The sequence below is a fragment of the Apteryx rowi genome, unplaced genomic scaffold (genome assembly GCF_003343035.1).
Source record: "Apteryx rowi isolate R43461 unplaced genomic scaffold, aptRow1 scaffold_19, whole genome shotgun sequence".
In the NCBI taxonomy this organism is placed as follows: domain Eukaryota; kingdom Metazoa; phylum Chordata; class Aves; order Apterygiformes; family Apterygidae; genus Apteryx; species Apteryx rowi.
This window is the reverse complement of record NW_020448196.1, coordinates 3,860,013-3,872,594: the sequence shown is the minus strand read 5'-3', so window position 1 is coordinate 3,872,594 and position 12,582 is coordinate 3,860,013. Positions and strand designations below refer to the sequence as shown.

Sequence of the window (12,582 nt, the reverse complement as noted above, 5' to 3'; positions counted from 1 at the left end):
CCCTTTAAGTTGCAGGCGGGTTTTTAATTCAGACCCAAACCTTTCTAAGCAGGACCAGGTTGACTGCATCACTGCTTCACGGGGATTCGGCAGAAGGCCACAGATACGAGGCCAGCCAAAAGTAAGAGAGAGCACGCGCCTGCGTGCCTGCAAATCAGACAGTGAGAGCAGCCAAGATTTCCAGAAGCGCCTGAGGATGCCAGACAGTTTAGTTTCTGAGAGTGAGCTTAAGACCCCTTAAAAAAAGTGTAAATTTCAGATGATGGATGCAAGGAGTCTTCTGGAAATCAGCCCCATTCAGACATTTCTAATAGCAGCAGAAATAAAAAGGTACTCTGCATCTGTTTTAACAAAAAAAATAAAAAGAAATAAAAAAGGATCTTTGGCTAAAATCTAATACAGTGCAGCAGTACAGCACGACAATTTACATAGGAGAACATATCAGCTTGGAACGTTTCTGTCAAAATAAAATTTAAATGGCAAACACGTAGGCAAATGGGATTCCCCCTGCCATACCTGTTTTTTCAAATAGTAATAAAAAAAGAATTTCTTAACCTTTTAAATGTGTAACAGTAAAAATCAAAATTTAGAAAGAAGCGCTAGTTTTGTACGTGATTTCACCAGTCAGGGAAAGTCAGTATTGCAGCTGCAGCTCAGGCTGTCTCTCCTGACGGTTTTTGAGCTCCAAGCAAATATCCGTTTCAGTCACTGGGAACAGAAGGAGCGCAGAAATGAAGCAAAACTCCCAAGGTCAAAAACCAAGGCAGCAGCAGCAGAGATCAGAACCTGCGAGTCCTAAAAACAAGCTCTGCATCGGCTCTGCTCCCCGGGGCAGAGGCGGCTCCGGGGCGCCCACGCTGGCTACGCGGCCTCCGTCACGCAGAGGAAGAAAAAAATATTGAGGTCAGTAGACCAGAAGAGAGGAAAAAAAAAAAAAAGGCAAGTTTTCAACTTGAGCGCTCCCATCGATTTCATTATCCAAATGATGCCGTAACCACAGGGGGGAAATGAAAACCGAGACGGGCAGATGACTTATGGATGAGTCGCAGGAAAGCTGAACAGGAGCAAGTCTGCAATCGTGGCACAGAGCCCGGCCTGCTGCTTGCTGACAGGTAGGCTGACGCCGAGAGCAGCCTTCATCCCCACCCCTCTGCTTCCTCGGCAGGTTCCTCCCCGGCACACGCAGATGATGTGTCCTTTCTACTTACGTATTCGTCCTGGTTGGGGTCCTGGGACTGGGGGGAGTCTGGGATGGCGGTGTCGCAGTCGGGGCTGTAGTGCTCGCAGTAATCGTGGGCTGCTCTGGGGTCCGCCACAATCAGGAGCTGCTGGATGTCGCCCTGCAAGGGAAGGAAAGCACCAGCGTAAGGGAGACAGCAAACGTAGGGCCACGAGCCTGAGGTCGAGGGGATAAAACACCACCGAGAAATTAAAAGCAAACGCCATCGCTGGGCTGCCCCCCTCCCCACGCAGCAGAGCTGTTCAAGAACTTCGCCTGAGACAAGCCAGCTGCAAGAGCCCTTCGTCTTGGGGCCGTGTCAAGCAGCCACTTAGCTCCGGCCGCTCCGCGAGGTGTGAAGCGGCCGCACTCGCGGCTTCATCCCAGATGCACCGTCCCGAGGAGATAATCTTATCTGGAGAGAGGTCGCCACCCATCCGTCCACCCGCTGGACGGGCTCAGTCCTGCCCCTGCCGATTTGGCAGCGCTGACAGCCCTGGACAACGTGGGGACGACGACAGCAAGGGAAAAGGGCTCTACGGGCTTCAAGACGAGCGCAACCTGCTTACATGGAACAACTACTTTTCCAGCAATTCTGCCTGATCACAAATCGCCCGTGCAACTTTGCCTGGCTCTGGAGCTGCTGCGACAGCAGCGCCCCGTCTGAAACGGCGCTCGCTGGCCTAAAGGCTCGTCTGCTTTTCCCACCCGTGTCAGCTAGTCTCATAAAAAAAAAATCACCTCTTCTTTACAAATCTTGCCTCGCCTCAATTTTCCACCCGCGGCAGCATGCCAAACATAGAAACAAATTAGAAATATGCCTGATAAGCAGAAAAAGAGGGAGGAATTGGAAGTGGCTTATTGAAAACCAGGTGCACAGCAAGTTTATTAGGCACTGCGACTGCTTAAGGAGCACTTGATATATAACAAAGCACAGCGTAGCCGAAGCCCAAAGGTCAGATCAAAATTGTTATTTAGTTTTCTAAAGAATCACAGCACTGCTCAACCTTTATGCCAAAAAACAGTTTATCCAGTAGACAGTTACATAAGAAAAGACTTTACTACTTAGATTATTAGAGCTGATGCTTTAATTAGGGAAAAAGTCTCATTTAATAATAGAAAAATATTGCTAAGGCATCAGGGAAAAAAGGAGCATTACAGCAAAACTGGGAGGATGACTTGGGCATGTAATAGGAACCAGAAACTCAGAATGGAGTCTGGCCAAAACATCTAAAAGCCCCATGGAAAACCAAAGTATATTTTTGAAACAACGGGCCAGATCTGCTTTTGTGCATGCAAGCTGCGCCCACTCCATCTGTGGGAGCAGCCAGGCCCAGGGAGGAATTCAGCCCTCCAAGTGATCAGCACGTGATGCCACATGAACGCACACCACCACCACCCACTTCACCAAAAAGGAGTCGTTTACTTTGTTGGCAGAAATCCATAGGGGAGGAAGCAGGAGGAGGAAGGAGCCACATGGACCCAGACCCATCCCGCGCTGCTCCACGTTATTGCATCTATTTCTCTGCATCTGTTCCCTGCAATATCTGGGCAGCTCTCAAACGCTGTGCAAGTTATTCTAAAATTGAGCATTGGTTTAAGCTTATTAGTCATAATTTCCTGCGACTAACCTTTTCAAAATTAACAGAAATGTCTGCAAACTGGTTTTCAATTTCTGTTTTAAATCAAAAAAAGGCTTTCACCCCCCTTCTCATTTCTTCTGGCTTATTTTGGGGAGATCAGTTTTGTCATTCTTGTTTTACGTTTTTTCCAGTCTAACCACCAAAAACAGGGATGCAACACTGGGAAAAAGGTCAGAAAATACCAAGTATTTTTCTCACAAAACTTTTACCGCAGTATGACTGATAGTGAGATGTGCACAGGGAACAGAGTTGTGGTGTGCCCACAGCGACCTCGCACAGCACCAGACAGAGATCTGGAGGAGCTGGGGGATGGTTCACACCACATAGCATCCTTCCTGTGTGTGCTGGAGGGACAAGCTCTTCCAAGGGCAATTCAGGGTACCCAAGACAGGTTGTGCCGTTGGAGGTCTCTCCAGTAAAGGATGCCTGCCCAGGTTGCTTACCTGGCTAAGATAATTTGCTTAAGTTAACAATGTGAATATCTTTTTAGCTCCTACTTCCCAGTACAGGTTCTCACAACCAGTTCTGTCCCTTCATTGCCAGCTGAATTAAGCCATTGATGTCCTTCTCTCAGCTTGGTGGTTATAACTCCCCAGTTTCCATAAAGCTTTGTGGAATATCCTGCAGTCCTGGGATAAGCTGAAATAAAACAGCCACAAAAGCAAACCTGATACTTGTCTCCAAGAGGCAAGGAAGGAAGGCTGAAAGCTTTTTCTTCCTGATAAGCATGGATTTACACCTCAAGGAGAGCTGATAATCTGTATCCTATAAGTGACCAGAACTAAAATTCTGTTTCCTTGAGGAACAGATAAAGCAAAGAAAGGCATGTTGGCTAAACACAGTGCAAAAGGTTAAGCAGAAAAGAATTTTTTAAAGCTGAGTTTGCTTTTAGTCTCAGCTGACTACAGCTCCTGAGCTACATATGGGAAGAAATCCTGGCTCAACCCTCAGCTGCTTTCATGCAGCAGAACAGGAGCTGAGTCCTCTTGCAAGGGAATGTCCCAGCAGCTGGAGGGAGGGGAGGGACATTGCCTGCAAGCCCAAGAGTCACCGCCTGGGGCCATGGCTGAAAACCTGAGCACCGCTCAGTACCACCCAGTGACCATGGTGGCCCTGCCGTCACCACCAAGCCAACCGGTAGGAGGAAGAACAAAGGAAGTCTCCTGTTAGCTCGAGGTTCAGAGCCTAAGAAAATCAGCATGTATTGGAATAAAAGCAGTACGCTAAGGGTGCCAGAAGAAAGCGTGAGCTGCATCAAACGGCTCCTTCGGAGCTCACTGTGCTCCACGAGTGTCACTCAACATGCCTGCTATTTTCCAATTGCCTTTTCAAACCCTATCAATCACTATCCCAAAGTTCATCCTTTTCTTGTTGTTCCAACAGCAATGTGTAAGCACATAAACCAGAAGGAAAATGAACACACCAGATTTTGGAGGAATGAGAGCCCTAGGAATCATCTGAGCTCGTGTACGCCGAGCTGAGATGGGTTGAGCAGCTTAATGGCAGGGGAAGGGGGAGAGACTTGAGGGGCTGCTAGACCATTCATCCTTTGTTTCATTAACAGCAACTGCCAGGCATTGGTGGATACCCTGTGTTAACACTTAAAAAAAGGAAGATGGGAGTAAAACCTTGTTAGCAAGATTCCTAGTCAACTGACCTCATCCTTCAGCACAAAACAACAAAATGGGCTAATTTAGCCTGTAATAAAAAGCCCCACTATCTGAACTTCACAAAAGATGCACAAAGCTCTGCTGTCAAGATCCCCCATTTCTTTGATTTAAAAAGCTGACTTTAAATAAAGCAAGCTGTGCCGGGAGGTTTGCAAGCCTTTTGTGTCCTCTCAAGTGTGTTGCCGCTAATAAATATTGCCAAGAGATAGCCACCCCCCAGCCCTAGCAGACTGACAAAGGCAGCAGCCAGCTCCACTCCCTTTGCGCTCTCCATGCTGAAGTGTCTATGTGTTTCACCGTTATGGTTATGCAGAACACCCAAGCCTCTCTCCTTTCTATTTTAGCGTCTGCTTTTTTCAACAAGATCACTGATAACAAAGATACCATTAAGTTAACTCCCCCTTACGCACACCCCAGCTACAGATTTTCCACGAAGCCTTTAAGATGCATAACATACAATTGTACTAAGACAGTGGTTTGAAGACTTTACCAGCCAAGTAATTTAGGTTTTTAAGACCTATTTTCAAACAAAGTTCTTGAGCCAGGGAGGAAGTCAGTAAGTGCATTGGTATGGCTTTGAAAGAGAAATCAGTAGCACGGCACACGCCACCACCACCCATCCATGCAGACTGCGTGGCAAGTCCATCTTCTGGTATGTTAACAAGTTGGTTGTGTCTAGGCACACAGAAGGCTCAAGAAAGTGCTTCCAGGGCTGCTGCAGTCCATCCCTGGAGTATGGATAGCAGGTCAGTTGGTGGGACACTGCCAAGAGCACATACCCATTAAACGGCCTCCCAGGGTTTGTAAAAGTGAGTCACACCCAAAGCTGCAAAGGGCAGTGAGCAGCAGCATCAAGGCACCTAAGCAGGGTCCCAGCATATGTCACTGGTGTAAAGCCTGAGACCCCTGTATTTTTTGACAGCCTTCTGCTAGTATAAACCTGGCCCTAAATGCCACGGGGTTATAAATGTTTTCCTGGAGTATTATCCCAAGAAACACAAAAACCGGTGGCAGCAAATCGGTGCGGTGGCTGGTAGGGCAGTGGAAGCTGCCAGCTAACGGTCCTGCCTGGTGGGAGCAATGCAGAAACGGCTGCTTGGGCTTCCTTCGTTTCAGACATGTGGCCTCCCAAAGAGTCTGCCTTTGAGTGCCAGCTGGAACCACAGCCTCCTGGTGTGGATTCTTTCTCTCCTGGGACAAAGCTATAGCCCAAACTGGAATATTTCACACAATGTTTCAATAACCAGAATACTTCACAACATGCAAAAGACAATTGCAGTTTCCCATTTTGACAAAAATTTGAAGTGGAAAAAGAGTCACTTTTGTCTGAAAATAACTTATATTTCATCCACTAGAAGACCTGTTTTTTAAAAAAGTGAAATAAAACATATTTTGACCTTTATTCATAGAAATTTCAATGAAGAGGAAGAGGCGGGACAGCACATTTACAAAAATGATTGTGAATTGTGAGGCTTTTATTTGCTCCACCAAACAGATGTAAGCGCTAACTGTCACGACCAGTAAGAATTTGTTTGACATTTATGGTAAAGCCATTTATGCCGGATGACTCATTTGCTTTATGGATTAAGTTCCATCAAGCCAGTTTAATTCAACTCCCCAGCCAGCTCCCAGACAAGACTGGAAAAGCTTTTCTAGAGCATTTTTTAACACTTATTCTATATGTGTGCAAAAATGTCACATCACTTCCAATGACATCAACTTCAGTAACTTGGAGAAACTGCTGTGGTTCAACAAAACAAACAGCTGGCGAGGATAATCGGAGTGACTTCATCTGGCATTGGCAGCAGCTCCATAAATACTGGAATTCTTTGGGGCTCTCACCACAACGCACTAATAATTAACTGGACTGTTTTAGTGCATTACAACAGAAGTCTTAGAGACTCTTAACATCAATGAAAATAAATACTGCTTGATGTGCCTTTTTAAACTCCCACATTTAAACCAAATAACCACAGACCCAGTACACGTACAATTGTAACAAAAAAATCATAAAAATTATCAAAAGCGATTGGGATGTTGCTGTGTTTTCTTTTATTAGGACATAAAAACTCTCTGGTTCCATAAATGCAAACCAAGTCAGGTGGCTAAAGAGTGGCAAAAGTTCAACGCGAGTCTATGATGAAGTGAAAGCTTCGAAATCCCAGTCACCAGAGAGTCTCCAAAACACATAATCCCTGTCTCGGAGAGGGCCTGCCAGCCCTCAGATGTTCCACTTGATAAAACATGTCATTAGCACTTGCCTGTGGATGGAGACTCTCTGCTAAGGAAATAGCAGCTGGCCTGATCCAGGCTCTGAACGACTCCTCGTCTGCACAGGGGAATTAAGGTGATATTGGGGAAGTCAGCAAAGAACAGCAGAGAAGCAAGGGGCAGTCCAGAGCTTGCTGTGCTCACAGCTTCGTCAATGCAGCAAGACACCTCATCTAGTCAAAGGTATGATACCTTCTCAGTCAGCGCATCCTTAATTATATTAGCATTATCCAAGAGTCCTTCATTTAAAACCAGCTGTTCCAGAAGAGAAGCCAAACTCAAGCAATGGGTGTCAGACAAAGCCTTGTCCGTGGCCCTTGCCACCTCCAACAGCCTCCCGAGAGCTCTGCTTACCTGCTTCCCCAACCGTTCTCGCTGCCATTGCGGGAGGCCAGCTCACCAACAGCTCCTGGAACTCACGCTGAGGGACTGGGACCTAAATGACATCCTCTGGGCTTCCAAATAATTTTCAGTACAAAATTGGAAGCCAATAGTTGGAGGTCTGGCTCCAAAAAAAGGTCTCGACTCACGAGCAGTCATGAGTCAGCTATAAATACTTGGTGGTTTGGATAAATACAATCCGGATGTTTGCATTCTCATCCAGAGCAAAGGGGGGCTGCAGAAGTGGATGGAGCTGCTTTACTGTGAGACCTCTGCTATTTCCCTGCTTGAGCTTGAGTTACCACAAGAAGGCTTCCCTCCTGGATTTTGGCACTCAGGTAGGAACCTCTTCTGATTCCCTTTTCAGAAAGGCCAAAAGGGGATAGAAGTTTCCCTAAAACCGAATATGGCCTCAAGCAAAAACCTTTTGCAAGGGCCAACAATAGTTTCTCATTCTTATTGCATCTGCGCTTGCAAGAGGCAGCACCCTCAGCCACCCTGCCCTCCCGGCACGTCTCGCCTAATTCTGCACCCCCATCTCAAAGCTAACCCAACTCAAACGCTGCTCCTCTGCTCAAAGCTGTCCTCAACGCCTATCCTTCGTGCGACGGACCGAAAAACGGCCCCTCTGTGCTAGTTAGCCTGAGGGTCAGGCAATGCCATGCTGTGCTCCTCCATCCATAACTGCTGCGCGCATTAGTTCAGCCCTCTCCATGGCTATATTTCTCAGAAAACAGGCTTTTTGGAGCAAGGGCTCTATTTCTTATATGTTTGCACAGCCTGAGTGTGTTATGGCTCTGACTGTGACAGGTCTGTCAGCACAACACTGCAATACAAATTACAAGCCGTTTAGCAACCGACTCCTTACTGGAATAAAAGACAAGCGATTCTCTTCTACGAGAACAAAAGCCAGATGGCTTTTCTAATTTTGGAAAGCTCCCCTGAAGAAGCCTTCGCTCTGCCAATACCCAAACACCCGTCAAGGACTCGAGCCATTAACAGAGGGGGAGACACTAATTTCTGGGCAGCTACTTTTCCCCCTGCTCCAGCCTTGGATCCCATACCTGCGCAACGTAGCTAACACGCCGCTCTAAGGGGGACGTTCCCCAGCTAGCAGCTGAGCCGCAGGCACGACTCCGAGCACCCTCCTCGGCTGACGAAACAAATGCGAAGCCAGAGCTTATGCCAAAGTCCGTTCTCGTCTAAATGACAGCGCAGAGCTAATTCCCAAAGACAATATACACAAAGTATTAATCAGCAGTATGGATTATTTACACAACAGTGCTTTACAGGCGGCAGGCAGACCCATCCGCCATTCCAGAGAATTTCCTATTTGTAATGGATGAAGGATTTTCTTCCCTTTCCAAATGGCTGAGTTTGTCAAATCCGTTAATCATTCCTAATTACACATGCATAATTCATGCAACTTTCCATAGAATCCTAATCAAATCCTGGCAGCACAGAGCCCCTTTTCCCTCCCCAATCCCACACGATATCTCTACCTGCAGCTTCAAAGTCGCCCCTGCCCTCTGCTACCCGATCTCGTGCCATGCGTTACTTTTCTCCTGACTGCAAGCATCGGAAAAGCATCCTCAGAGGCAATGTGGTTAAAGCAAGCATGGCCTGGTCTTTAAACACAACGGTTTTGTTTTCCTGGGCCCTGTCCCGAGAGCAAGACACCATCTCAACCCTCAAGACTGCTCAGAGCACTCAAAACATGAGGCTTATTCTCCACCTTCCTTGTAATGGTTCCCCCCTTTCGGATGCGAGCGGCTTCGCTCCCCACCGACACCAACGCTGATTCATCCCCAGGCACGCTGCCTAATTGAAACTTTCATCCTTTCAGAAGAGACGTCTAATCACCAGTTTAAAGAACCTGAAAAGCTCTGGGGCTGTTTTATGTTTTGAGGCAATTGTATTTAACCTTATTCAACCTCAAACCTAACCGCCTGCGAAGGGGGCTGCAGCGTTTAGACAGAGCGCTACGCGCGCATCACCCGCAGCGCGTTAGCCCGGGCCTCCCACCGCGCGCCGTACGTGAGCATTGCCTACAGCGGGCGACTCGCCTCTCCCTGCTAAAAGCCGATGCCTAGACCTGGGAGAACAGCTTTTGCTCAAAAATTTACCAAATGGGTGGAAGGACCCAGATAAGGCAGATTAACAGCCTGTCATTTAATTAAGATCCAGGAATTTAAGGGGGACAGAGTAGAGAGGAAAAAAACCCTTAAGAAATAGGCAGCTTGGAAAACAGGTGGCATTGGCAGAACTACAGCAAGCATCAAGCCTACGAAGTAGTTATTGCAACGCTAGCGTAGCAGCGCGTTTTGCCAGAGCTGCTCACTGATTTTGCTTTTCTCTAGCAAATAACAATAGGAAATATAGGCTGTGGGGGAAAAAAAAAGGGACAAAGGGAGAAGAAAAGGAGAAAAGAGGTGGAAAAAGGGGAAAAGGGGAAGAAGAGGCAAGAAAATGGGGAGAGGGGGAAAGATAGGGAAAAAAAGAGCTGAAGGTAGATGTGGTCAACACACCAAGAACTGGCCTGCAGACATCTGCGGTTTAAGCCTCCTGTTGGTATGCCGCAGGCTGAGGAGGCGAGGGCCTGTGCCTTCCTCCCCCGGGACGGTGCCGGGTCAGGCAGCGCAGGGCAGGAGACAGCGTCCGTCCCACGCGCTTACCGGGGGACGCGTCCAGCTTTGCCTTGACTCACGTCTGCCTCTGCGAGCCACCAGACAGCCCCGGCCGCGCGCTCCGCAGCCTGCCGTGCAAAGCTGACAGATGCTTTTGCTGACTGTTACGGCTAATTGCGTAAGGGAGTCCGACCCACCCAGAGGAAGACGCGGGATGAGAAATGCCTCCTCGCTTTCTGCTCATCTTTGCCTTAGAGCTCTAAATAAGTGGCCTCACTACCACGTTCACAGCAGCTGGTGCATCACCCTCATACGCTCTAGCCCTTTGCAACGGAGTATTTGCAAGCTTCTTTTTCCTTAAGATCTCTTCAGCTTCAAACTCCTCTCCTCTGCTAGCCCAGATCCTCTTAAACCTCCAGCCTTTCGCAGGGCCGGCACTCTACTATTGATCCGTCTGCATTCCTCCCCTCGGAGCAAGCGCAAACATCCTAACTCGTTTGATGGAGCGGGAAGGTATGCCCAGAGCAAACATCAGCCAAGTGGTAGGGACTGCAGGAAAGGAAAAGGCAGCCAAGATGACTAAAAAAAAATAATAATAAAGCAAATACAAAGAGCTGCTGAAGCCCTCAAGGAGACTGATATTCTTAAATCAACAGCCATCATGCTCAGATACTCAGTTCTTTTGGCTATTTTTATATACTTATGTCTTTTAAACAAACCATAACCTATTTGCTAGAATTTTTGCATGTGAAACAATCAGTTAGGGACACGGAAAGTATTGCCGCTATCGAACGGCTTCCTCAAACTCTGCAGCCCCAGCCTGGAAGAAGGGGAGACGGGCAGCACAGCTAGGTTTGACAAAAGCCTGCTTTATATTTGCTCCTCCACTGCCTGGCCAAGCGCTGTGGTAACACATGCAAAACTAATATGAGAGGTTTCTACAGCTATTTCAAAGAGGGGAAAAATAATAGCACATAGTTCAGTCTTTTTAAAGGCAAAGAAAGAAGGAAACAAAGAAAACCCTGACAGTCCTACTTTTCTCCACCCCCAATAAAAAGATGATATTACTCTCAAATTTCATTTTCCTATTGTGAAGTCAGTCTTTATATTTACAAAATGAGCATTTTTAAACTTTTTTTTTGTAAATTGTATGTTCTGGGCAGATGTCTGAAACCCCCCAGCAGATTAGAAACATATGGGAAGAACGTGGAATCCAAACCACACATTTTTATTAAACTGCATGACTTCTAGTTCAAATTTCATCACATTGAAGTAAATATTTTCTCCCTAAAGTAGCAGCTGCATGTTAGGTTACTCATAATAGACGCTCTCATATATGTACACTTTTGTATAGGCGCATGCAGGTGCCCATATATGCATGTCTTATCCTTCCTGATAAACTAGTATAGATGACAAGGTGAGGCCATGTGACTGAAGCTGATTTTGCAATTTTTTCTTTTAAAAACGACCTGCCTGTGCATGCACACACACGGACAATTTAAGAAAAAAACCTAAAGCTTCAGAGATTCCAAACTTTCAGAAATACCCGACTTACGCTTGCTTATGCAACCCTAACTCAATCACTTTGTACATACTTATTAGCATATGATCTTTTGTTACCCAACAGCATAAAACTTTTCTACAGCATTTCTACCTCATTCAGTTCACGAGTGACTCTTTTCTCCGTAGACCCTTTGCACTCCCTCTGCACGCTTCTCTGCTTCACTCTGCAGCCACAGTAAGTGCATACGTGTTTTGCACGCATAAGCACGTATATGCCTCATATCTCAGCGCATAGATTTAAGCACGATATCTATAGACGCAGATGTTAAGCAGAGCTAATTTAGACAAGCTCCTCTACAGACAGGAGTTTTCAATAAATTAAAAGGGCTTCTTGGGGGCTTCACAAGAACGACCTGACCACTGACCATCTCCCGCAGTGAACATTGCTGTTGACCAAGGACATCCCACCCATAGGCTCCAAGGAAAATTCACCAAGTTATGCTGTTGCGTAAGGCAGCCACCTGCATAAACCTATCCATATGCAAACAAACAATTCCCATTCTTCAGGAAAACATCCAGATTTAGGTACTTTTGGAAGGCTCTGACTTCCTAATTAATTAGCTTCCAATTCAGGCATGGGGCAAGCACCCTGCTCAAGCCCCATGTATTCCTAACAGCTTTTCCAAAGCAAGGGCTTAACTCTTATCACAGGCCTCTTCCTGCAAAAGCTACGACTCAAACACAGCTATCGCTGGGTGTTTGCAGAGCACCTGGGTATTTCCTCTGGAGCCGAGTACGCGTTTCTCGCTGGGACACCAGGCGTTCCTGCGTCCGGGGGGACAGCCCCTGCTCCGGCCCCAGCACGTGTGCCGCAGGCGGGTGGCCAGGGTGGGAGGACAGCCCCAGCCTGGCAGAGCCGCAGAGAGCAGCGCTCTCAGGCTGGCCAGATGCATTGATCTTGCTGAGGACAGACAGACAGATGAGGCTGCTCAGCAGACGACCTCCCTGATCCACCTAGCCTGTTTATGGGGATACCAGCACTCTCCACCAGCCTCAAACCTCTTCCCCAAGGTGCTGACCCAGGCCAGATTCAAGCATGCCATTTATTTCTGCACACACACACCCCCCCCCATCCTCCCAGCTAAACACTAATAATATTTATGAGACTTCTATCACCTGGAGCAGATACAAAGCCAAGCTGCAAAACCTGCTTCTGGTTCCTGCAGGTGTTTTAATTTCAGCCCCAGCAGTTCAAGAAACCAACACCT

The 12,582-nt window shown here is 47.2% G+C and overlaps 1 protein-coding gene across 2 annotated transcripts in view; it reads right to left on the bottom strand.

Moving 5' to 3' along the window:
- The window catches only part of COL5A1 (collagen type V alpha 1 chain), a 171,547-nt gene that overhangs the window by 94,673 nt on the left and 64,292 nt on the right, over positions 1–12,582 (bottom strand). For both annotated transcript variants that reach the window (XM_026062162.1, XM_026062163.1), the window contains exon 5: positions 1,209–1,340. In XM_026062162.1, coding sequence (XP_025917947.1) covers positions 1,209–1,340 — 132 coding nt within the window. The remainder of the gene's footprint in view (positions 1–1,208; positions 1,341–12,582) is intronic.